The 24,335-nt window shown below is 49.5% G+C and overlaps 1 protein-coding gene across 2 annotated transcripts; it reads left to right on the forward strand.

Moving 5' to 3' along the window:
• The first annotated feature begins 1,733 nt into the window (after positions 1-1,733).
• Positions 1,734-23,667, forward strand: DPF2 (double PHD fingers 2). Of its 2 annotated transcripts, XM_010363927.2 has the most exons (12): positions 1,734-2,079; positions 9,825-9,985; positions 10,407-10,514; positions 10,840-11,003; positions 13,183-13,275; positions 13,429-13,507; positions 14,017-14,058; positions 15,102-15,239; positions 15,365-15,493; positions 15,678-15,790; positions 18,593-18,674; positions 22,375-23,667. In XM_010363927.2, exons 1-12 carry the CDS (start codon positions 2,048-2,050, stop codon positions 22,449-22,451), a joined length of 1,218 nt encoding a protein of 405 aa, XP_010362229.1. In that variant the 5' UTR covers positions 1,734-2,047; the 3' UTR covers positions 22,452-23,667. The 2 variants fall into 2 exon arrangements, with proteins under 2 accessions (XP_010362229.1, XP_010362230.1); XM_010363928.2 differs by lacking the exon at positions 14,017-14,058 and having other exon boundaries at positions 1,737-2,079.
• The last annotated feature ends 668 nt before the right edge of the window (positions 23,668-24,335 follow it).

Genomic DNA, 24,335 nt, shown 5'->3' on the forward strand with positions numbered 1-24,335 from the left:
AGCCAAGATCGTGCCACTGCACTCCAGCCTGGGCGACAGAGAGAGACTCCACCTCAGAACCAAACAAACAAAGACATAGAAATGGTAACATGTGTCCTGCTTCTGAAATATTAAAATGAGGGGGGAGAATATGTGCATCTTGGAATTGGTGAAATAAGGTATATTGGAAAAATGATGGCCAGTGCGGTGGCTCACGCCTGAAATCCCAGCACTTTGGGAGGACAAGGCAGGCGGATCATTTGAGGTCAGGAGTTTGAGACCAGCCTGGCCAACATGGTGAGACCCCATCTCTACTAAAAATACAAAAATTAGCTGGGCATGATGGCGGGAGCCTGTTATCCGAGCTACTCGGGAGGCTGAGGCAGGAGAATCACTTGAACCTGGAAGGTGGAGGTTGCAGTGAGCTGAGATTGCACCACTGCACTGCAGCCTGGGCACCAAGAGCAAACTCTCTCAAAAAAAAAAAGGAAAAGGAAAAGAAAAAATGACAAGTACCAGTGACCAAGCCCTGAGGACTCTAACAGAGGCTGAACAGAGGAAGAGGGTGAAAGGAAATGCCAGTGGGGAAGGACAGCCAGGAGGGAAAGGCATCTCAAAGATCTGGAGAAGAGTTTGAAAAGCAGAGAGTGGCCAACGGTGTAATGGGGGTCGACAGGCCCATGAGGACAGAAAATAGATCTCTAAATCTGCTGAGAGGGAGGTCGTGGTGACAGGAGCTGTTTCAAGTGAACAGGTGGGAACAAAGTTCCCATTAAACTGGATGGAAGAGGGACCTAGAAACAGGGTAACAGAGATAGGGAGTACTATTTGCTTTTAAAGGGTGAAAAGAGGTGATAGTTGAAGATTGACTTGGGCTGTTTTTTGTTTTTGAGACAGGGTTGGCTTTGTTGCCCAGGCTGGAGTGCAGTGGTGCAATCATGGCTCACTCAGCTTCGACCTTCCTGTGCTAAAGCAATCCTGTCACTTTAGCCTCTAGAGTAGCTGGGAACACAGGCGCGCGCCACCACATCCGGGTAATTTTTAAATTTTTAGTAGCGAGGAGGTCTCGCTATCTTGCCCAGGCTGGTCTCCAACTCTTGAGCTCAAAGCAATCCTCCTGCCTCCGCCTTCCACAGTGCTGGGAGCCACGGTGACCGACCTCCTCCTGCTCTTCTTTTTTGTTTTTCTTTTTTTTTTTTTTTTGAGACAGAGTCTCGCTCTGTCGTCCAGGCTGGAGTGCAATGGCATGATCTCAGCTCACTGCAACCTCCGCCTCACGGGTTCAAGCGGTTCTCCCCCTTCAGCCTCCCGAGTAGCTGGGATTACAGGTACCTGCCATCATGCCTGGCCAATTTTTGTATTTTTAGTAGAGATGGGGGTTTCACCACGTTGGCCAGGCTGGTCTCGAATTCCTGACCTCAGGTGATCCACCCGCCTCGGCCTCCCAAAGTGCTGGGATTACAGGCGTGAGCCACCGCGCCCGGCTTCTTCTTCTTCTTTTTTTTTTTTTTTTGAGATCGAGTCTCGCTCTGTTGCCCAGGCTGGAGTGCAGTGGCGCAATATCGGCTCACTGCAAGCTCCGCCTCCCGGGTTCACGCCATTCTCCTGCCTCAGCCTCCAGAGTAGCTGGGACTACAGGCGCCCGCCACCACGCCCGTATAATTTTTTGTATTTTTAGTAGCGATGGGGTTTCACCGTGTTAGCCAGGATGGTCTCGATCTTCTGATCTCGTGATCCGCCCGCCTCGCCCTCCCGAAGTGCTGGGATTACAGGCGTGAGCCACCGCGCCCGGCCCCGCCTCCTGCTCCTCTAAATAGAAGAGGCGGGCCTCGAACTGAAGTTCCGGGACGCACGCCAGTCTCCGGTTGCGCCTGCAAGTCGGGCTCCCGTGGGGTCCTACCCGGCCCCCGGGAACAGGCGTAAAGCTCTTTCTTCGGTGCTCGCTCTCGTGCGCGCGCCCGGACGGCGCCTGCGCAGAGGGCGAGGAACCTGGTACCCCGGTGCGGTCCCGGAGCCTGCGCGCTGCGGACTTTGGGGCCTCCCGGCCCGAGGGAGAGGAGCAGGGAAGATGGCGGCTGTGGTGGAGAATGTAGTGAAGCTGTGAGTGGTGGTTTCTTTCTCTCCTAGGGCGGCAGGTTTTGTAAAGGGTCTGGGAGTAGGGAGCGGTGGGGGAAGGGACTAGGCGGAGAGAGGGACATCCCCGGGAAGGCCATGTTGCGACTCCTGGTGGGGAGGGCAATAGGAGACTCCGGAGAAGACGTTGCGCTTCTTTGGAAACTTGTGGAGGCCCTGATGGGGGCACACTGGAGCCCCGACGGGCGGCCTCTCTGCTGGGCTGTGTGGCCTCAGCGTTCCTCGGGGCTGACGGTTTCCAGAGCATGGCGCCCTGCCTGCACGCGAGACTCACCGTCCCGGTCCTCTCCCAAGACGCCTCAGTCCGGAGGAGCGGGGCCGAGGCCCGGGCGGCCCCACGGCTAGCCCGCCGCCCACCCCGCCCCGTCCCGTCCGCTGCAGCAACAGGCTCGGCGGCCCCTGTGGGGTGCACTGCGGGGCTGGCTGTTTCAGTTCCAAGCAGCCCCGTGATGTTTGGGAGGATCTTGGGTGGCAGGTACCTAAGACTACAAATATTCTTGGGAAGCATTTGTCGAGGAGCGGATCCAGAAGGGGAGTGGGCCTTGGCGCCTTCCAGTAGCAACCATCAAAAACCTGCAACTGGACCGAAGCCGTTCAGGACAGCTTAGTAGCCTAAAGGGGCATCTAAGTGGGCATTCTTCCTATTATGCGATACCGTTGTGCTGGTCAGATTTCAAGCAAAGTTAAAGTTAATAGCTGTTGGGGCCATGGACACTGGCCTATGAACTGCTTCCTGTGAGTTAAAGATGCTTTGGGACTGACTTGATTTATTCCTACAGGAGAATCAGAATGAGTTTTAGATTGGGTTAATACCCGGTGGGCGAATAGAGCTTCTTTTAATGGGTATGTTGGGCTTGGTGCAAGGGTGGGAAAATGGAGTGGTGTCTAACTGTCCAGTCAGGGTTTTTGGATTTTGACTGGGTGACGAGGTAAAGGTTCGGTAAGTGTTCTAAGGGACTCACAGCTTCTCATCTGTCTTTGTCGTGGCCTGAGCCCCTCTCTTCCTAAGGGGCTTTTTAAAGAGTAAGTTGCTTCTCCCTCCTGCCTGAAGCCTTTTCTTTGAGAATGCTTTCCCACTTCCATTAAGCTAAGTGCCTTTCCTCCTCTTGTGGTTTGTTTTTTTTTTTTTTTAAGTTGCTTTCTGCTCTATCCTGCTGTCTCTTTCAGCCACCCCTCCTCCCAACACTATTGTCTTTCTCTCTGATCTGCCCACTCCAGTTTCCCCAGCTCTCTCTTCAGGCTGACATTTTTCTCAATTTAGAAATGACACTGTTGATCTACCATTTATCCAGTTATCCTTCCTGACTCAGGTGTTCTTTCTTTGTTTCCCTGCGTCTTTGTTGACTTCTCTCATCCCATTGTAAGGGGATGTTTTACACAGGTTTCTCCAAAAATAAAAAGAAAGATTCTCATTGTACTGGAGGAGTATCAGACTTGCCTAGGTTTTGAGAGTTAAACGTAGTGAGGCTCTTCGTGTTGGAGGATTTTCCTCGAGGAAATAGGGTTGCCAGTGCTTTCAAGTTGTGTCATAAGTGAGGAGTTGCCCATTTAAACAGAGCATGACATCTTGTTTCTCTTTGAAAAACTGTAGAGACTGTGAGCATCACCAGCCACTAATTCCTGATGCCAGTAATGAGAAACCAACTCTCTCCTCCTCATTTCTAGCTGCACAGGGCCTCAGATCACAATTAATACGTACTCCCGCAGAATTATCCCTTTAAGAAGGGGCTTCCATTCTTCCAGTTCATTTGGAGATAATTTTCTGGCACTTCTCTTGAGTATAGTGTACGTAGTCTTCTGACAGCTGATGTTATACATTGAGTACGTTGAGGTCAGGACCACTAGCTCATCTTTTCTTTTTTTTTATTTTTTTAGACAGAGTTTCACTGTTGTCGGCCCAGGCTTGAATGCAGTGGCACGATCTTGGCTCACTGCATCCTCCGCTTCCTGGGTTCCAGCAGTTCTCCTGCCTCAGTCTCCTGGGTAGCTGAGATTACAGGTGCCCACCACCACACCTGGCTAATTTTTGTATTTTTAGTAGAGATGGGGTTTCATCACGTTGGCCAGGCTGGTCTTGAACTCCTGACCTCAGGTCATCCACCCGCCTCGGCCTCCTAAAGTGCTGGGATTACAGGCGTGAGCCACTGTGCCCTGCCACTCATCTTGTATGACTTGCATCTTGTCCTGGGAAAAGAATTTTTTTTTTTTTTTTTTTTTTGAGACAGAGTCTCACTCGGTCTCCCAGGCTGGAGTGCAGTGGCGCAGTCTGGGCTCACTGCAAGCTCTGCCTCCCGGGTTCACGCCATTCTCCTGCCTCAGCCTCCCCAGTAACTGGGAATACATGCGCCCGCCACCACGCCCGCCTAATTTTTTTGTATTTTTAGTGGAGACGGGGTTTCACTCTTTTAGCCAGTATGGTCTCCATCTCCTGAGCTCGTGATCCACCCGCCTCGGCTCCCCAAAGTGCTGGGATTACAGGCGTGAGCCGCCGCGCCCGGCCTTAAAAATTTTCTTACTTGAAAGTTTCTGTCCCTTCCAAATGTGATGTCAGAAATGAAAGTCTTGGCTGGGTGCAGTGGCTCACGTCTATAATCCCAACACTTTGAGAGGCTGAGGTGGGCTGATTGCTTGAGGTCAGGAGTTCGAGACCATCCTGGCCCACATGGTGAAACCCCATCTCTACTAAAACTATAAAAATTAGCCAGGTGGGGTGGCACACACCTGTAGTCCCAGCTACTCAGGAGGCTGAGGCACAAGAATTGCCTGAACCCAGGAGGCAGAGGTTGCAGTGAGCTGATATCACACCACTGCCCTCCAACCTGAGTGACACTTTAAGACTCTGTCTTAAAAAGAAGAAAGAGGCGACTGGGCGCAGTGGCTCACCCCTGTAATCCCAGCACTTTGGGAGGCCGAGGCAGGCAGATCACAAGGTCAGGAGATTGAGACCATCCTGGCCAGCATGGCGAAACCCCACTCTACTAAAAATACAAAAATTAGCTGGGCGTGGTGGCGTGTGCCTGTAATCCCAGCTACTCGGGATGCTGAGGGAGGGGAATCGCTTGAAACCCAGGAGGCGGAGGTTGCGGTGAGCCAAGATTGCACCACTGCACTCCAACCTGGGTGACAGAGCAAGACTGCATCTCAAAAAAAAAAAAATGAAGCTGGGCCGGTGGCTCACGCCTGTAATCCCAGCCCCTTGGGAGGCTGAGGCGGGCGGATCATGAGGTCAGGAATTCGAGACCAGCCTGGCCAATGTGGTGAAACCCCCGTCTCTACTAAAAATACAGAAATTAGTTGGGCATGGTGGCGTGCACCTGTAGTCCCAGCTACTCAGGAGGCTGAGGCAGAAGAATCGCTTGAACCCAGGAGGCGGAGGTTGCAGTGAGCCAAGATCTCGCCACTGCACTCCAGCCCAGGCGACAGAGCGAGACTCCGTCTCAAAAAAAGAAACAAAGTCTTTAAGGGTTCTTACTAGGAAAGTAAAATAATAGTATAGCTGTAGCTGCTTATTGGTTTTGAAACTTTCTTTTTTTTTTTTTTTTTTTTTTTTTTTTTTTTTTTTTTTTTTTTTTGAGAAGGAGTCTCGCTCTGTCACCCAGGCTGGAGTGCAGTGGCCGGATCTCAGCTCACTGCAAACTCCGCCTCCCGGGTTTATGCCATTCTCCTGCCTCAGCCTCCCGAGTAGCTGGGACTACAGGCGCCCGCCACCGCGCCCGGCTAGTTTTTTGTATTTTTTTAGTAGAGACGGGGTTTCACCGTGTTAGCCAGGATGGTCTCGATCTCCTGACCTTGTGATCCACCCGTCTCGGCCTCCCAAAGTGCTGGGATTACAGGCTTGAGCCACCGCGCCCGGCCTGGTTTTGAAACTTTCTAGGCAAAATCTAGAGGCTGGGCACAGTCAGTGGCTCACACCTGTAATCCCAGAACTTTGGGAGGCTGAGGTGGGCGGATCATGAGGTCAGGAGTTTGAGACCAGCTTGGCCAACATGGTGAAACCCTGTCTCTACTAAGAATACAAAAATTAGCTGGGCGTGGTGGCGCACGCCACTTGGGAACCTGAGGCAAGAGAATCGTTGGAACCCGGGAGGCAGAAGCTGCAGTGAGCCAAGGTTGCGCCACTGCACTCCAGCCTGGGCGGCAAAGCAAGACTCTTGTCTCGAAAAAATATATATGTGTATATATATATATATATAGAAAGAGAGAGAGAGTGAGAGAACAGTGTCAATGTTAACTTGACATTTCTTGGTACCGGAGTTTTTGTTGTTGTTGTTTTGTTTTGTTTGAGAGACAGAGCCTCCCTCTGTCCCCCAGGCTGAAGTGCAGTGGTATAACCTTGGTTTACTGCACCCTCAACTTCCTAGGCTCAAATGATTCCCCTACCTCATCCACCCCAGGGACTACGTGGGACCACAGGCCTGCACCACCAAACCTAGCTGATGGTTTATTTATTTATTTTTGACGTTTTGTAGAGATGGGATCTCACTATGTTGCCCCAAGCTGGTCTCTAAGTCTTGGTCTCAAGAGATCCACCAGCCTTGGCCTCCCAAAGTGATGGGATTATAAGCATGAGCCACTGTGCCCAGCCTCCCTTAAGTTATTTATTTATTTATTTATTTATTTATTTATTTTTTTTTTTTTTTTTTTGAGACGGAGTCTCGCTATCACCCAGGCTGGAGTGCAGTGGCCAGATCTCAGCTCACTGCAAGCTCCGCCTCCCAGGTTCACGCCATTCTCCTGCCTCAGCCTCCCAAGTAGCTGGGACTACAGGCGCCCGTCACGTCGCCCGGCTAGTTTTTTGTATTTTTTAGTAGAGACGGGGTTTCACGGTGTTAGCCAGGATGGTCTCGATCTCCTGACCTCGTGATCCGCCCGTCTCGGCCTCCCAAAGTGCTGGGATTACAGGCTTGAGCCACCGCGCCCGGCCACTTATTTATTTATTTTTGAGACGGAGTCTCGCTCTGTCGCCCAGGCTGGAGTGTAGTGGCTGGATCCTGGCTCACTGCAAGCTCCGCCTCCCAGGTTCACGCCATTCTCCTGCCTCAGCCTCCTGAGTAGCTGGGACTACAGGTGCCCGCCACCTCACCCGGCTAGTTTTTTTTTTTTTGTATTTTTTAGTAGAGACGGGGTTTCACCATGTTAGCCAGGATGGTCCCGATCTCCTGACCTTGTGATCCGCCCGTCTCGGCCTCCCAAAGTGCTGGGATTACAGGCTTGAGCCACCGCGCCCGGCCGTCCCTTAAGTTCTTAAGAGCTCACTGTCATCCTGTCCTGTTCTCTCTTCATCAGACTCTCCTCTCACAAACACTTCCGTGTTTCATTCCCAGCCCTTGTACCCCCAAGACTGTTTGCCTTACCTTTTGAAATCCCACATAGCTCACAAGAGCCCTGACAGAACATCTCTCATTCATTCCTCCCAAAACTGTTTCCAGCCTCCTTGCTCTGACTTTGCAGCCCTCGCCAGCCTGGCCCTGCCTTCCATTTGACTTCCAGTGTCAGTATCAATTCCCATCAGCAGAAACAAAGGAGCTGCGGCACTCAGCCTTGTTTATCCAGTTTTATTCTGTGTGGTGAAGACGTGGCTGCCTCCTAAAGGCGAGCTCGCAGAGGCGAGGCTGCCTTCTCCATTCTGCTCTCCAACGTGAGATTCGTGCCTACCTCAGATTATAGTCATTACAGCTCATTGAATCACGCCAGGCTGTATTTGTGGTGTTGCCATCTCTGTGTGTGCTGTGTGTCTTTTTTACTTGCTGGGCACATGGTAAGTTATGCAGTGGTCTATTGTGGCTGCTCGCTGAAGGCCCCCATCACATTCCAGATCAGGGTTTTTTGGTGTAGCCCGAGTTATGGACAGAAACCACAGAGACGTAATCTGTTTGCTGTCTCATCACCAGGCTGTTTCTTGTAAAATCCTGATATGTCAAAGCTCATTTGGTCCAACCTCCTCAATCTATAGAAGAATAACCAAGGCCCACCTGGGTTGACTAAATGTCCATGTTCATGTGGTGACTTGCAGGCCAGCCAGGTCTTTTTACTCTCAAGTCAGGTCTGACTGTATCTCAGACATCTTCGTGAGTACTGGGGATACTATGAGAAAGAAATCAGTTCTGCCCTCGGTTTAAGATTGATTGACACCAGGTACTGTGACACATGCCTCTATTCCCGGATACTTGGGAGGCTAAGGCAGGAGGATCACTTGAGCCAGGAGTTTGTGTCTAGCTTGGGCAACATAGTGAGACCTTGTCTCTAAAAAAAAAAAAAAAGATTGATTGAATATAAATATGAACTGGTAGAGTTTAACCTCCGTTACCAAAGTCCTGGTTAAACCCTGCAAGATGAGAACAAGATAGGTTCTACGTACATGCTTCTTAGAACCTGGCACTGTGCAGTTTTCCAGTTTTCCACTTAAAAAATCTTGATTCAGATTTCAAATTGCGTCTTTTGAGACCAAGGAGATTTTTTCCTATATAATTTTATTTTGTGAGAATAGAGAAGAACCCTAAGATGGGCCTTAGAGCAAACAAGTTTCTTATCAGTGATGGCGCTCAATAAAAACTTCAAGGAGGCCGGGCGCGGTGGCTCAAGCCTGTAATCCCAGCACTTTGGGAGGCCGAGACGGGCGGATCACGAGGTCAGGAGATCGAGACCATCCTGGCTAACACGGTGAAACCCCGTCTCTACTAAAAATACAAAAAAAAAACTAGCCGGGCGTGGTGGCGGGCGCCTGTAGTCCCAGCTACTCGGGAGGCTGAGGCAGGAGAATGGCGGGAACCCGGGAGATGGAGCTTGCAGTGAGCCGAGATTGCGCCACTGCACTCCAGCCTGGGCAACAGAGCGAGACTCCGTCTCAAAAAAAAAAAAAAAAAAAAAAAAAAAAAAAAAAAAAAAACTTCAAGGAACTTCAGGTACTTGTAGATATCTTCCATAAATGTAAAACTAATTAGTTGGTTAAAAACCTAGTTCAAAATTCAAAAGATATAAAAAGGCGTATGGAAGGAAGTGGCCTAGTCACCCACTTTTTCTCCCTGCTGACCTGCAGTTTCTTTTCCGTTTTGTTACAGAAATGATAGCTTTCTTTGACACTTCTCAGCAGTGTACCTTGCTTTGCTTTTTGTCCCTAGTTAACTTGAAATTGTTTAATATCAGTATGTGAAGAGCTTCCTTCTTATGGCTAAATAGAATCTCATTGTATGGATTTACTAGTTTGCTGAATACATTTTAATAAGTCCCCTAGACCTTGAACTCTTTCCCTCTGGAGCAGACCCTGGGGCAAGGATGTGGGAGCATGTAGTATATTTGGGAGGTGATTCTAGGAAGGAGGAAATAAGGGGGAACTTAGGAAGGACTATCATCTGCTTCTTAGCGTCATAAGGGTTAAGAGAAATAACATCTTAACTAGCACAGGGCTGGGCTTGTGAGACACATGGAATGAACATTAGTTCCTTCCCCTCTTTGGGGGTTAGACTTAAATCTCATTAGACATATGATGAAATCATGTATTCCTGATAGTAATTTATTCGTAAAGTAATTCCTCATGGTGGCCTAGAAAAGGGGCTTGGTGTCCCATGAGGCAGAAGTGGAGGCAAATAGAATGGAAGAGACAGCCTCCCAGTCCCTTGAGCCTTCTAGAGAAGCAGATGACAGGGGAGAGGAATAGCTCAGCACCCTATGCCCCCCACTCCAACACACATGCCTGGTTTCTGTCTTCCCTGCAGCCTTGGGGAGCAGTACTACAAAGATGCCATGGAGCAATGCCACAATTACAATGCTCGCCTGTGTGCTGAGCGCAGCGTGCGCTTGCCTTTCTTGGACTCACAGACTGGAGTAGCCCAGAGCAATTGTTACATCTGGATGGAAAAGCGACACCGAGGTCCAGGTGAGGGTCCAGACTTGGGAGAAGGGGACTCAGGAGCATAAGGAGGAAGAAGCCTCCTCATCTTAGGTGATGAGACAGTTGATAGGGTTTTCCTTTCTGCCTTCCACCTATGGATGAATATGGTCTTCCTGTGGTTAGAAACCCAGGGAGGATGAAGCAGATAGGTTGATACCAGCATCTTTATTTTCTACCCTGCTGAGGCCATTGTGTGTCTGGAGAACTATGTATTAGCCAAGGCCCCTAAGCTTATATATCTATTTTTCTTTTCCACAGACTGTTCCATCTAACCCCCTAGGCCCTCACTGTCAGAATTCCTCCCTTGCTCTAGAACTCAAAAGGGGGACTATGTAATTAGAAAGTATTTGGTATTATTTTCTAATACTGGGTTAGGGCCTGACTTCTATCTTTCTTCCTGCCATAGGATTGGCCTCTGGACAGCTGTACTCCTACCCCGCCCGGCGCTGGCGGAAAAAGCGGCGAGCCCATCCCCCTGAGGATCCACGACTTTCCTTCCCATCTATTAAGCCAGGTAAGGCACATACTTCCTGAGCAGAGGTGTGGCGTGCTGCGTGGTAAGAGCCTGCTAATCACTGCAATATACCAGGCCCAGTACTAGATCCCAAATATACTCAAATGAATATGATGTGATTCTTTCCTTTAAAGAGCTTAGTCTAGACGGGGAGACAGGTAAACAGATAAGTTACGGTGCCAAGTGAACTAGGGTGTCTTAATTCCTGGGCATCCAGAGAACAAAAGACAGTGACAGACCTTTGGTAAGCCCCAGCATTGTGTGGACTCAGAGCAGTCTGCTTTCAGCCATTCTGAGCTTTGCTTCATCCTGCTCTTGCTTGCAGACACAGACCAAACCCTGAAGAAGGAGGGGCTGATCTCTCAGGATGGCAGTAGTTTAGAGGCTCTGTTGCGCACTGACCCCCTGGAGAAGCGAGGCGCCCCGGATCCCCGAGTTGATGATGACAGCCTGGGCGAGTTTCCTGTGACCAACAGTCGAGCACGAAAGGTACAAGATTATACCTGTGGCTAAGGGAGCTTTGATGGAAATCAGCCTCCTCTTCACTGGGGCCACCCAGTTTCTAGAACTGAAACAGAAGCTGGGGTCCAGGAAGCAGGTCCCTGCAGTTCTGTTCTTACTTCAGTCCCTGATTATTGTCAGGTACTGACTGGCTTCTCTGTTGCTTCTAAGTATAGACTCTCACTCATTCATCCACCTTTATCACAGAAGGTTGTTATTATACACATATATAATTTTCTTTTAAAAAATTAAAAGAGGCCAGGTGCAGTGGCTCATGCCTATAATCCCAGCACTTTGGGAGGCCAAGGCAGAAGGATTGCTTGAGCCCAAGAGTTCGAGACCAGCCTGGGCAACAAAGTGAGACCCCATATCTACAAAAAGTAATAATAAAAAAAATTACCTGGGCATAGCGGCGTGTGCCTGTTGTCCCAGCTACTAGGGAAGCTGAGGTGGGAGAATCACTTGAGCCTGGGAGTTGGAGGTTTCAGTAAGCCGGGATCATGCCACTGCACTCCAGCCTGGGCAACAAAAAAAAAAAAATTAAAACCAGAAGGTACAAGAATAGTACAAAGAAATACCAAATACTCTTTACCTAGATTTATCAGTTTCACATTTTGCCACATTTGCCTTATCTGTGTTTGCTAAACCATTTGAGAGGAGGATGCATATATCAAAAACTTTTCAGTCTAGGCAACATAGCAGGACCTTGTCTCTACTAAAAATAAAAATAAAAAATTAGCTGGGCATGGTGGCACACGCCTGCAGTTCCAGCTGCTCAGGAGGCTGAGGTGGGAGGATTGCTTGAGCCTAGGAGATTGAGGCTGTAGCTCTGCTCATGCCACTGCACTCCAGCCTGAGTAACAGAGGGAGACCCTGTCTGGGGAGGGAAGGAAACAAACTTTTATCCCTAAATACCTTACTCTTTTATCACAGAAGTTTGTGTCACAAAGTTTTTTGGTCCCTGAGGTTGCACAGTGAAACACACTTGGTCCCTGCCAACAGAGAAGATAAGACTATATATAAAAGAGCTATAAATATGCCAGCATTGGGCTAAGTGCTTTTTCATGCCCTTTCTCTTTTAGTCTGTACAACCTTATGGGGTAGGTCCTGTGTTCCCCATTTCACAGACAGGCTGAAACAAAGCAGTTTAAAAACTTCCCATGGGCCGGGCACGGTGGCTCACGCCTGTAATCCCTTTGGGAGGCCAAGGCAGGCAGCTTACGAGGTCAGGAGATCAAGACCATCCTGGCTAACGTGGTGAAACCCCGTCTCTACTAAAGATACAAAAAAATTAGCGAGGCGTGGTGGCGGGCACCTACAGTCCCAGCTACTCAGGCGTGAACCCAGGAGGTAGAGCTTGCAGTGAGCCGAGATCGCACCACTGCACTCCAGCCTGAGTGACAGAAGGAGACTCAAAAAAAAAAAAAAAAAAAAAAACTTCCCATGGCCAGCCATGGTGGCTCACGCCTGTAATCCCAGCACTTTGAGAGGCCGAGGTAGGTGGATCCCCTGAGGTTGGGAGTTCGAGACCAGCCTGACCAACATGGAGAAACCCCATCTCTACTAAAAATACAGTATTAACCGGGCATGCTGGCGCATGCCTGTAATCCCAGCTACTTGGGAGGCTGAGGCAGGAGGATCGCTTGAACCCAGGAGACGGAGGTTGCGGTAAGCCAGTATTGCACCATTGCACTCCAGCCTGGGCAACAAGAGTGAAACTCCGTCTCAAAAAAAAAAAAAACTTCCCACAAAGTCACACAAATAAGCAACAACATTTTCATTTAAAGTAGGAGGGAGTGTCAGGGCAGAACCACCAATAATGTGCTACCAGGGTGGACAATCAGAGGCAGGAGAGGGCATGGCTGCCTGTGGCATCAGGGCAACCTTTTGGAAGCATGCTGTTTGATTTGGCCATGTGGCATGGTAGGGAAAGCATTTCAGGCTAAGGAAATAATGTGAAGCACAGGGGAAAGAAATCCCAAAGTATGGAAGGGAGCAGGAGCAGGATTGTAGGGTGCTTGAAGGGCGTTGGTGAGAAATGAGGCTCATTCACCTGTGGGTGGGACCAGGTCACAGAGGAGGTTCTGGGTGGCCTTGGCCAATCTCATCATAGGGGAGCTTTTGAATGCACATATTTCTACCCACGCTAACCCTGCTGTCCACTCAGCGGATCCTAGAACCAGATGACTTCCTGGATGACCTCGATGATGAAGACTATGAAGAAGATACTCCCAAGCGTCGGGGAAAGGGGAAATCCAAGGTGAGGGGCCAGCGTGCTACCTGCATCTTAGGACAGGGTGGCCTAGGGAATTCCTTGTTTTATTTCAAGTGAGATTAGCAGCCACTTCCCAAAGAGTCTAACTCCTCAGGCCCAGCTACTGCAATAAGGGTGTCTCTTTACTCTTCTTGGCAGGGTAAGGGTGTGGGCAGTGCCCGTAAGAAGCTGGATGCTTCCATCCTGGAGGACCGGGATAAACCGTATGCCTGTGACAGTGAGTGCCTCACAAGTGGGTGGGTAGACCTTGCCTTGGACCCAGCTCCTGCTCAGGCTATGAGAGGAGGGAGGGTTATGTTTTTGCCCAGAGTATTAAAACAAACCTGGGTTCTTGTCCTGCCTGCTGACTGCTTCCCTCTGAGACCCCTGGGAGGCCTGGGTCCCTGCTATATGACGGGTGGGACCTGCATGCTCTGGGAAAATTTCTGCCATCCTCTGGGGTGGGGTTGCTTGTGGCAGCCACAGCAGGCAGGGTTGGCCTCTCAACAGACGGCCTGCAGGTCTCCTGGCCTCAGTTAAGCCAGGGCCCCAGGGGTCTGACACTGAGTTTTTCAACGTCTGTTCTCTTTTTCTTTCTGTCTGCCTTGCCCCGCTTCTGTCCCTCCACCCTGGGAGCACCATCGCCGCTGGGGTTTCTCTCTCGTTTGCTCCGCTTTCCTGCTGATGCTGCTCCTGTCTCAAGTGTATCAAGGCCTTCTTCTCATGACTTTTCTTTCTGTCTTTCAGATAGTTTCAAACAAAAGCATACCTCGAAAGCGCCCCAGAGAGGTAGCTCTCTCAACTTTTCAGACTTGTGGTTTTCCTGTCCCTTTTTCCCTCTTCCCTTGTTCCTCCTGCCTTTCTCATTTCCTGGGATGCTAGCTTTAAAATCTCTGGAATGGTATGGGGGTAGGAGCAGTGGAACTTCTGCTGTGCTCTACTCCTCAAAGTCCTGGAGGCTGCCTTTACCACTGCTTGTCTCCCACAAACCTACTCCTAGAGCTGCTCAGCCCAGTGCATGGGGTGGCTTCAGAAGCATTATCAGGAGCCCATTACAATCAGACCCTTCCGCTCCCTCCCTAGATCAGGCACCTGGTGGTCAGCTCGTATTCCCCACTGCCCCACCACCTCCTGCCATCCTCTCTCCCCATTTCTTTCCTGATGGCCCGCTTGCTCTTCTTGGTATTACCTGTCAAGATGACAAAATGCCTCGTGGGGATCTGCTTTCCTTGCTGACTGGCAGGCCTGGACAGGGCAATTATGTGGGCGTGTGTTTGAATTTCTTTGGGGACAACTGCCCAGCTGGCTTCATTGATAGGATATCCCCAAGAAACCCACCCCTGCTTGTTTACCCACATTCAGAGGAGGTGGGCTCCATGGTCTGTGTGGGGTAGCATGAGCCTCCCACATTTACTGAGGGGTAAAAATGTTTGGAGTTTTATCCGCTTTTCCCCCTTCCTGCCACACCGAAGACTTATAGGAATATCCTTCCCTTTCCTGACCTGGAGCGTCCCAGACTGTTACTATATCCCAGAGCAACTAACTGGTGATGGGGTGAGGGCTAAGCCCCCCAGAAGTCAACATGGAAGAGCAGTGGTGGCCATGGGGTTGGAGTTCAGGAGGGAAAAGAGTCCCAGAAGCTAGAGAGTCCCAGGGCTTGATGCTCCTGGCTGAGGGAAAGGGGCCATCACTCAAGGCCTGTCCCAGAGTAGAGCTGCTAGGGGAAGGGATGGTTGCCCTCTGCCTCAGGTGGAGCCCCCACAGCTTGCAGGGGTGGGGACGTGGCACTCTTGTATCCTAACACCTTTCTCTGCAATCTTCTCCCCACTCAGTTTGTGGAAAACGTTACAAGAACCGACCAGGCCTCAGTTACCACTATGCCCACTCCCACTTGGCTGAGGAGGAGGGCGAGGACAAGGAAGACTCCCAGCCACCCACTCCTGTTTCCCAGAGGTCTGAGGAGCAGAAATGTAAGCTGAGGTGTCAGAAGTGGTGGGCAAGCAGAAGTTGGCTTGGTTATGAAAACCATTCCTTGCATGAGTGTTGAGTGGCTCAGGGACCCCATGGGCATCATCAAAACTCTTTCTCTCTGCAGCCAAAAAGGGTCCTGATGGATTGGCCTTGCCCAACAACTACTGTGACTTCTGCCTGGGGGACTCAAAGATTAACAAGAAGACGGGACAACCCGAGGAGCTGGTGTCCTGTTCTGACTGTGGCCGCTCAGGTACTGCCTCCCGTGAAGGCTGCTGCTGTGCCCAGTCCCCAAGGGGCTCTTGGCTTCCTGGCCTCCAGTGCTGTCATAACCAGCCCACCTCGCTTTTCCTAACCAAGAGAAGATGTAGCCACAGGCAGGAGCTCCTCTCTTCCCCCTGCATTTCCAACTGTCTGTCTCACTTCCCCCACTACAGGGCATCCATCTTGCCTCCAGTTTACCCCCGTGATGATGGCAGCAGTGAAGACATACCGCTGGCAGTGCATCGAGTGCAAATGTTGCAACATCTGTGGCACCTCTGAGAATGACGTGTGTATCCCCGCCCCCTCCTCAGCATGGCTCCTTCTGGGCTTTTACTCCTGTTTGCAGAGTTCCCTCCAAAGTGAGCTTTCTTTTTTTAAAAAGGGAGCAAGATCCCTCCTACATGCCACACGCCCCTCCCTAGCATCTCAGTCAGAACTCTGATTTGTTGCCAGATATATATTGAGTGCTGATTTTATGTCAGACACTGTTCTAGGCACTAAAGATACTAAAGACAAACAAGGTCCCTGCCTCATGAGATTTACATTCTTACAGGAACAACAATAAGCAAGGATGTGAGATTTGTATAATGTGCCATGAAAAAAATGAAACCAGTAATGTGGCAGAGAATAATTGCATAAGTGATTTATTTTGATGGTGAGGTATGGCTCTTCTGGGAGGGGGATGCTGGTGTTGAAATTTTGGTGATACCAAGGAGCCAGTCAAGAAGATTTGGAGGCCGGGCACGGTGGCTCAAGCCTGTAATCCCAGTACTTTGGGAGGCCGAGACGGGTGGATCACGAGGTCAGGAGATCGAGACCATCCTGGCTAACATGGTGAAACCCTGTCTCTACTAAAAAATACAAAAAAACTACCCGGGCGAGGTGGCGGGCGCCTGTGGTCCCAGCTACTCGGGAGGCTGAGGCAGGAGAATGGCGTAAACTCGGGAGGTGGAGCTTGCAGTGAGCTGAGATCCGGCCACTGCACTCCAGCCTGGGCGACAGAGCGAGACTCCTTCTCAAAAAAAAAAAAAAAAAGAAGATTTGGAGGTGGAGCAGTCCCAGGAAAGGAGCAGCCAGCGCCAAGGCCTTATAGTGGACAAGCCAAATGATAGGGCATGGGAGAGGATGGCGGGGGATGAGATGAGAGAGGCAAGCACTGCCAGATCTGTGGGGCCTTGGGTTTTATTCTAGGTACAACAGGACACTGTCGAAGGGTTTTAATCAGGGAATTGACATGGTTATTTATGTGTTTATTTATTTATTTTGAGATGGAGTCTTGCTGTGTTGCCCAAGCTAGAGTACAGTGGCACGATCTCAGCTCACTGCAACCTCTGCCTCCCGGGTTCAAGCGATTCTCCTGCCTCAGCCTCCCAAGTAGCTGGGATTACCGACACGTGCCACCACATCTGACTAATTTTGTATTTTTAGTAGAGATGGGGTTTCTCCATGTTGGCCAGGCTGGTATCGAACTCCTGACGTCCGGTGATCTGCCTGCCTCAGCCTCCCAAAGTGCTGGGATTATAGATGTGAACCACCGTGCCCAGCTGTTTATTTATTCTTTATGTATTTATTTATTTATTTTGAGACAGAGTCTCTCTGTCACCCAGGCTGGAGTGCAGTGATGCAGTCTTAGCTCACTACCACCTCTCCCTTTAGGCTCAAGCAATCCAATCCTCCCACCTCAGCCTCCCAGGTAGCTGGAACTACAGATGCACACCACCATGCCTGGCTTCTTTTTTTATATTTTTGATAGAGACAGGGTCTTGCCATATTGCTGAGCTGGTCTCAAACTCCTGAGCTCAAGCAATCCTCCCACCTTGGCCTCTCAAAGTGCTGGGATTACAGGCGTGAACCCACCATGTCTGGCATTGTCTTATATTTTATTTTATATTTATTTATTTATTTCAAGATGGAGTTTTACTCTTGTCACCTAGGCTGGAATGCAGTGACACAATCTCGGCTCACTGCAACCTCTGCCTCCAGGTTCAAGCAATTCTCCTGTCTCAGCCTCTCAAGTAGCTGGGATTACAGGCGCCCGCCACCATCCCTGGCTAATTTTTAGTAGAAACCGGGTCTCACCATGTTGGCCAAGCTCGTCTCAAACTCCTGACCTCAGGTGATCCACCTGCGTCAGCCTCCCAAAATGGTGGTATTACAGGCATGAGCCACCGCGCCTGGCCCTTGTCTTATATTTTTAAAAGATGACTTTGGCTGCTGTGTGGAGGGTAGACTGTAGGGACAAGGATGGAGGCTTATGCATATAATCCTAACACTTGAGAGGCTGAGGCAGGAGGATCACTTGAGCCCAGGAATTCAGGACTAGCCTGAGCAACATAGGAAGACCCTGTCTCCACAAAAAAAATTAAAACTTAGTCAGGTGTGGTGGCATACATGTTAACCCCAGCTGCTTGGCAGGCTGAGGTGGGAGGATCACTTGAACCCAGGAGTTTGAGGCTGCAGTGAGCCACGATCACACCACCGCACTCCAGCCTGGGCAACAAAGCCAGACCTTGTCTCAAGAAGAAATAGTCACTGGGCACAGCGTCTCACACCTGTAATCCAAGCACTTTGGGAGGCTGAGGTGGGAGGATTGCTTAAGCCTGGGAATTGAGGACCAGCCTGGGCAACATAAGGAGACCTTGTCTCCAGAAAAATTCAAAAATTAGCTGGTGTGGTTGTGTGTGCCTATAGTCCCAGCTACTTGAGGCTGAGGTAGGAAGATCACTTGGTCCCAGGAGGTCAAGGCTGCAGTGAGCTGTGATTGCACCACTGTACTCCAGCCTGAGTGACAGCAATACCCTGTCTCAAAAAAATATACCTACAGAGCTTGGGCTTTAGGAAAAAAAAAAAAACTGGAGGTGATTTGATCGATTAGGAGCTCTGAAAGGACTCAAGTGAGAGATGACAGTGACTGCATCTGTGGTAGAGAGGGACAGCGTGGTTCCTACATAAGATTCCTGCATCTGTTCTTACCTGCTACCTACCCCTCTTGGAAATAGCCGTGTCACAGAAGCCCTCCCACTTCCTATAGTGGCCTGAGGCACATCAGTCATTCAATCCCCATCCTCTTCCCTCTTGCCTACTTCAGGACCAGCTGCTCTTCTGTGATGACTGCGATCGTGGCTACCACATGTACTGTCTCACCCCGTCCATGTCTGAGCCCCCCGAAGGTAAGTTGCCCAGATCTTTTACTCAGAACAATTATTTTATTAGTTACTTGGAAAATACTGAGTTCTGTGTTCTTTATGTTATCACTTACGTATTCTTCCAAATTAGGGAGTAAAGCCCCTTGCCTTGGCTCAGTTTAGAATGCCTTCCTAACATTTCAACTTAAAGGGTTTAGTGTTTGCACAGTATCAGCTACATTTACAACAGAAAATCCACAGCCCAGAAGAAAGCAGATGCTGAGCCGAGATCAGTCACCCAGAAGGAATGATTTATTTTCTTCCAACCAGTCGCGGAAACTCAAGTGGTGGATTATCTGATGTGAAGCTTCTACAGTCAACTCTTGAAATTTGATAGATTTGAGCATTTATTTCCTATACCTTCCCCTTCTGAATTGGGAAGGGACTTGACTTTGGAGCCTGAATGGGTCAGTCTGCTTCTCCCATAACTTACAGTAATAATGGTCCAAGGTTGTGGAAGCTATTCACTGAAACCAGTGGTGGCACCAAGAATTGGTTGCATCTCCACAAGTCCCCTTCCAGCTGGATTTCTGTGCATAAACTCCTCCTGTACAGAAATTCAGGAGTTTACTCAGAACACAAATGCCCAGGAGCTATTACTGCGCACAAAGGATGTGGGCCAGCATTACAGGCAAGAGAAAGTGTTTCATTGTGTGATGTAAGCTGACTTGTAACATATTGGTCAAACTGCTGTCACCCCTCTAGAGAATGAGGCCACTGACAAAGTCTGAGAGTCCTTTAACAGCCGCAGGGTAGTACTCAGCTTCTGTCAGGCCCAGTTTATGAATCTGCTTTGGGGAGAAGTCGTGTGTTTATGTTTTGTTTTTAACCATCAAACAGACTATCTATATTACAAAATGGCTTTCCTATTAAAGTTCTGTGGGACATTGAGGTAGTGGAGAGCTGTGGGACATTGAAGTGGTGGAGAGCTGTGGGCCCGAGTGTCCTCACTGGAGTGTTAAGGCAGCTGAGGGGCAACCCCTGAAAGGATCAGATGTTCTAGATTCTAAGTCAGGGTCAACAAGCTACAAGCTACAACCTATGGACCACATCCAGCCACAGCCAGCTTAAACAGCTTGCAAGCTATTTCTTTTATTTTCTTTCCTTTTCTTTTCTTTTTTTTTAATTTTTATTTTTTGAGACAGTGTCTTGCTGTGTTGCCCATGTTGGAGTGGAGTGGCATGATCTCAGCTCACTGCAACCTCCGCTCCCCTGGGCTCAGGTAATCTGGTAATCTTCCCACCTCAGCCTCCTGAGTAGCTGGGCCTACAGGCATGCCACCACACCCGGCTAATTTTTGTATTTTTAGTAGAGACGGTGTTTTGCCATGGTGCCCAGGCTGGTCTCGAACTCCCGGACTCAAGTGATCTGCGCACCTCAACCTCCCAAAGTGCTGGGATTACAGGTGTGAACCACTGTGCCTAGCCTGAAAAACAAAAAATCCCCTTAAAATGTAAAAACTGGGGCCGGGCGCGGTGGTTCAAGCCTGTAATCCCAGCACTTTGGGAGGCCGAGACGGGCGGATCATGAGGTCAGGAGATCGAGACCATCCTGGCTAACACGGTGAAACCCCGTCTCTACTAAAAAAAACTACAAAACTAGCCGGGCGAGGTGGCGGGCGCCTGTAGTCCCAGCTACTCGGGAGGCTGAGGCAGGAGAATGGCGTAAACCCGGGAGGCGGAGCTTGCAGTGAGCTGAGATCCAGCCACTGCACTCCAGCCTGGGTGACAGAGCAAGACTCCATCTCAAAAAAAAAAAAAAAAAGTAAAAACTGGGCCAGGCGCGGTGGCTCAAGCCTGTAATCCCAGCACTTTGGGAGGCCACGAGGTCAGGAGATCGAGACCATCCTGGCTAACATGGTGAAGCCCTGTCTCTACTAAAAAATACAAAAAACTAGCCGGGCGAGGTGGCGGGTGCCTGTAGTCCCAGCTACTCGGGAGGCTGAAGCAGGAGAATGGCGTAAACCTGGGAGGCGGAGCTTGCAGTGAGCCAAGACTGCGCCGCTGCACTCCAGCCCGGGCGACAGAGCGAGACTCCGTCTCAAAAAAATAAAAAATAAAAAAATAAAAACTGGCTGGGTGCTGTGGCTCACCTCTGTAATCCCAGCACTTTGGGATCTATTGAGCCCAGGAGTTTAAGACCAGCCTGGGCAGCATGGCAACACCCTGTCTTTACTAAAAATACAGAAATTAGCTGGGCGTGGTGCTGTGCACTTGTAATCTCAGCTACTAGAGAGGCTGAGGCAGGAGAATTGCTTGAACCTGGGAGGCAGAGGTTGGAGTAAGCTGAGATCACGCTACTGCACTCCAGCCTGAGCAACAGAGCGGAAACTCTTGTCTTGACAAAAAATAATAAAGGGAGTTAAAAAAAAAAAAAAAAAGAGGCCGGGCGCAGTGGCTCAAGCCTGTAATCCCAGCACTTTGGGAGGCCGAGACCATCCTGGCTAACCCAGTGAAACCCCGTCTCTACTAAAAAATACAAAAAAAACTAGCCGGGCGAGGTGGCAGGCGCCTGTAGTCCCAGCTACTCGGGAGGCTGAGGCAGGAGAATGACCTGAACCCGGGAGGCGGAGCCTGCAGTGAGCCAAGATCGCGCCACTACACTCCAGCCTGGGCCACGGAGCGAGACTCCGTCCCAAAAAAAAAAAAAAAAAAAAAAAAAAAAGATGTGCATGAGACTGTATGTGGCTCACAAACCCTAAAATATTTAACACTCTGGCTCTTTACAGAAAAGTTTGCCAACCTTATTGACCTTTGGGTTAGAAAGGACTTAACATTTTTGAATCACATGTTTCTGAAGAGCTGGTAAAAGCTGTGGATCCTTTCCCCTAGAATAATGTCCAAATGCACATATGTATAATTTTGCTTATCATTTCAAGGCATTAAGGACTAATTTTATTCAAAAAAATTAGAAGAATTCAGCCATAGTAAATATTAATAAACAAGGAATGAACCAATTTTTTCTTTTTTTTTTCTTTTTTCTTTTCTTTTTTTTTTTTTTTTTTTGAGACGGAGTCTCACTCTGTCGCCCAGGCTGCAGTGCAGTAGCCGGATCTCAGCTCACTGCAAGCTCCGCCTCCCGGGTTTACGCCATTCTCCTGCCTCAGCCTCCCGAGTAGCTGGGACTACAGGCGCCCGCCACCTCGCCTGGCTAGTTTTTTGTATTATTTGGTAGAGATGGGTTTCACCATGTTAGCCAGGATGGTCTCGATCTCCTGACCTTGTGATCCACCCACCTCAGCCTCCCAAAGTGCTGGGATTACAGGCTTGAGCCACCGCGCCCAGCCACACCAATTGTTTTTCTTAAGGGACAATTATTTTGTGTGTTTTAGTGAAACTACACAAGTCTTAAAACTGAGGTAGCTTGACAAACTTCTGTCTTCCCAGGCCTTCTTCATACTCCCAGAACTTCTGATTTAATAGGGCCAAGAAGGCCTAGGCACTGGTATTCTGAAGTCCTCTAGGTGATGATTTCTTTCATCTCCATTGAGGATGATATTTCACAATATTTGAAGACTTAGAGGTTTATCCCAGCTCAGGAAACCATGGAACTTTCTTGCTGCAGAGCATCCCTCATCCTACCTGTAGCTGATCCTGCTATAGAGATGGGGTATCAAGAGCAGAGGAATTGCAAGCAGACGGGGATTGTGTGGGACCCATCCTGACCCCATTTTGCTTCTCTGCAGGAAGTTGGAGCTGCCATCTATGTCTGGACCTGTTGAAGGAGAAAGCTTCCATCTACCAGAACCAGAACTCCTCTTGATGTGGCCACCCCCGTGCTCCCCGACATATCTAAGGCTGTTTCTCTCCTCCACTTCGTATTTCATACCCATCTTTCCCTTCTTCCTCCTCTCCTTCACAAGTCCAGAGAACCTTGGGGTGGTTGTGCCAGCCTGCCTTTGGCAGCTGCAAGCTGAGGTGGCAGCTCTGACCACCTCTGGCCCCAGGCCCTCAGGGAGAAAGGAGCAACACACTGCCCCTAGGCGTACGTGTGGCCCAGTTTCTCTCTGCTCTCCATTAAGTGCATTCACTCTGCTTGCCTTGGGCCCAGGCCCTGGTGATCACAGGGTTCAAACAGTGTCCTCCTAAAAAGAGTGGGAGAGCAGCTCACTTCTCTCTGTTCTTCCTCCACTCTGGTCTCCAGAGTTTTCCCATCCCCCAGAGGCAAGCCAGGCCAGGGAGCTAGGAGCAAGCAAGCTGAGGCCACGTCCACAAGGAGCTTTCCATGCCCCTGTGCCGCATAGCCTCACCTCTTTCCTCCAGAGTGGCTATCTGTGGCCCTCTGTTCCTGCTACAGAGGGTTCTTTGCTGGAGTCAGGATGTTCTCAGTCACCCTCCTGGCTCTGCCCTGTCCCACTCCACCCTACCCCAGGGGGAACAGCAGCTTCACCTTGTTACTCCCAGTGCTCTCTTGGCTCACTCTTATGGGCGGTCTCCAGTGACTGAAGCATTCCCTACCCTTGGAATTTCTCATCTTCTGCCTCCCTTCTTATTCCTTTTGGTTTTGTGGGGAGAGAAGGATCAGGGGGCCAGGCCAGCAGCTCGGGGGCTACAGGGAGATGGATAATGTGCCTGTTTTTTAACACGACAAAAAAGCCTACCTCCAAAATCCCCTTTTTGTTCTTCCTGGACCTGGGCATTCAGCCTCCTGCTCTTAACTGAATTGGGAGCCTCTGCCACCTGCCCCGTGTATGCTGGTTCTCAGCTCATGGGGAAGCCACATAGACATCCCTTTCTTCCCTTGCACGCTCGCTAGCAGCTGGTAAGGTCTTCACACCCTGATTCCTCAAGTTTTCTGCTTAGTGGCACTGACATTAAGTAGTGGAGGGACAGTCCATGCCAGGACACCCTGGAGTAGCCTTCCCCGTTGGCCGCGGGCAGGCCCTAACTCACTGTCGCTTTGGAGTTGAGGTGTCTCTTTTTTCTTTCTTTAGTTCCTGTATTCTAAACATTAGTAAAAATAAATGTTTTTACACAGAGCCCTCTGCTGGATGGTTTATCTCCTGCCTCTCTCCATTAAGAAGGCCATTTCATGTTAAGCTTTCCATGATGGTGTTTTTTTTTTTTTTTAAATAAAATGTTTTGAAATACAGCTTTTTTCCCCCAAATTAAAATTTTTTTGTGGAACCCCAATATGTAAAGCAAATATAAAATTGGTTATTTTGTTAGTCTTAATTTATTACATAAATTCAAGTTTATAACAATTATTTGTTATAAAGAACAATGAAGCTGTTTTGATCAATACAAAATTTGGGTTAAAATCAACTTTAACATCTATTTTTGTGTTTCAGTTGGTTTGGAGAAAATTCTGTTAGTCTTGGATACATAGATGGAAGTGGTGACAGGTTTATAACAGTTGATCTTGCAATCTCAGACATTTAAAACAGGACCAGAAGTTTATAATATCAATAAGCAAACTAATGACATCACCATGGGACACACAGAAATTCTTGCAGGAGCAGGGTCTGTGTGGCTTCAGTTGCCTGCAGTGCTCCCAGGCAAGAGCAAGTGCCCAAGGGTCTGAACTGCCCGCAGTGCGGCCCTGCAGCCTTTCCCAGGGCACGTTGATGTGCACAAAGTAAGTTTCCCTGAAGACAAAGTGAATATGTCGACAGCTTACGTGGCAGCGTGTATGTCCTGAGTGTGT

This window comes from Rhinopithecus roxellana, chromosome 15 (genome assembly GCF_007565055.1).
Source record: "Rhinopithecus roxellana isolate Shanxi Qingling chromosome 15, ASM756505v1, whole genome shotgun sequence".
NCBI classification, from domain to species: Eukaryota; Metazoa; Chordata; class Mammalia; order Primates; family Cercopithecidae; genus Rhinopithecus; species Rhinopithecus roxellana.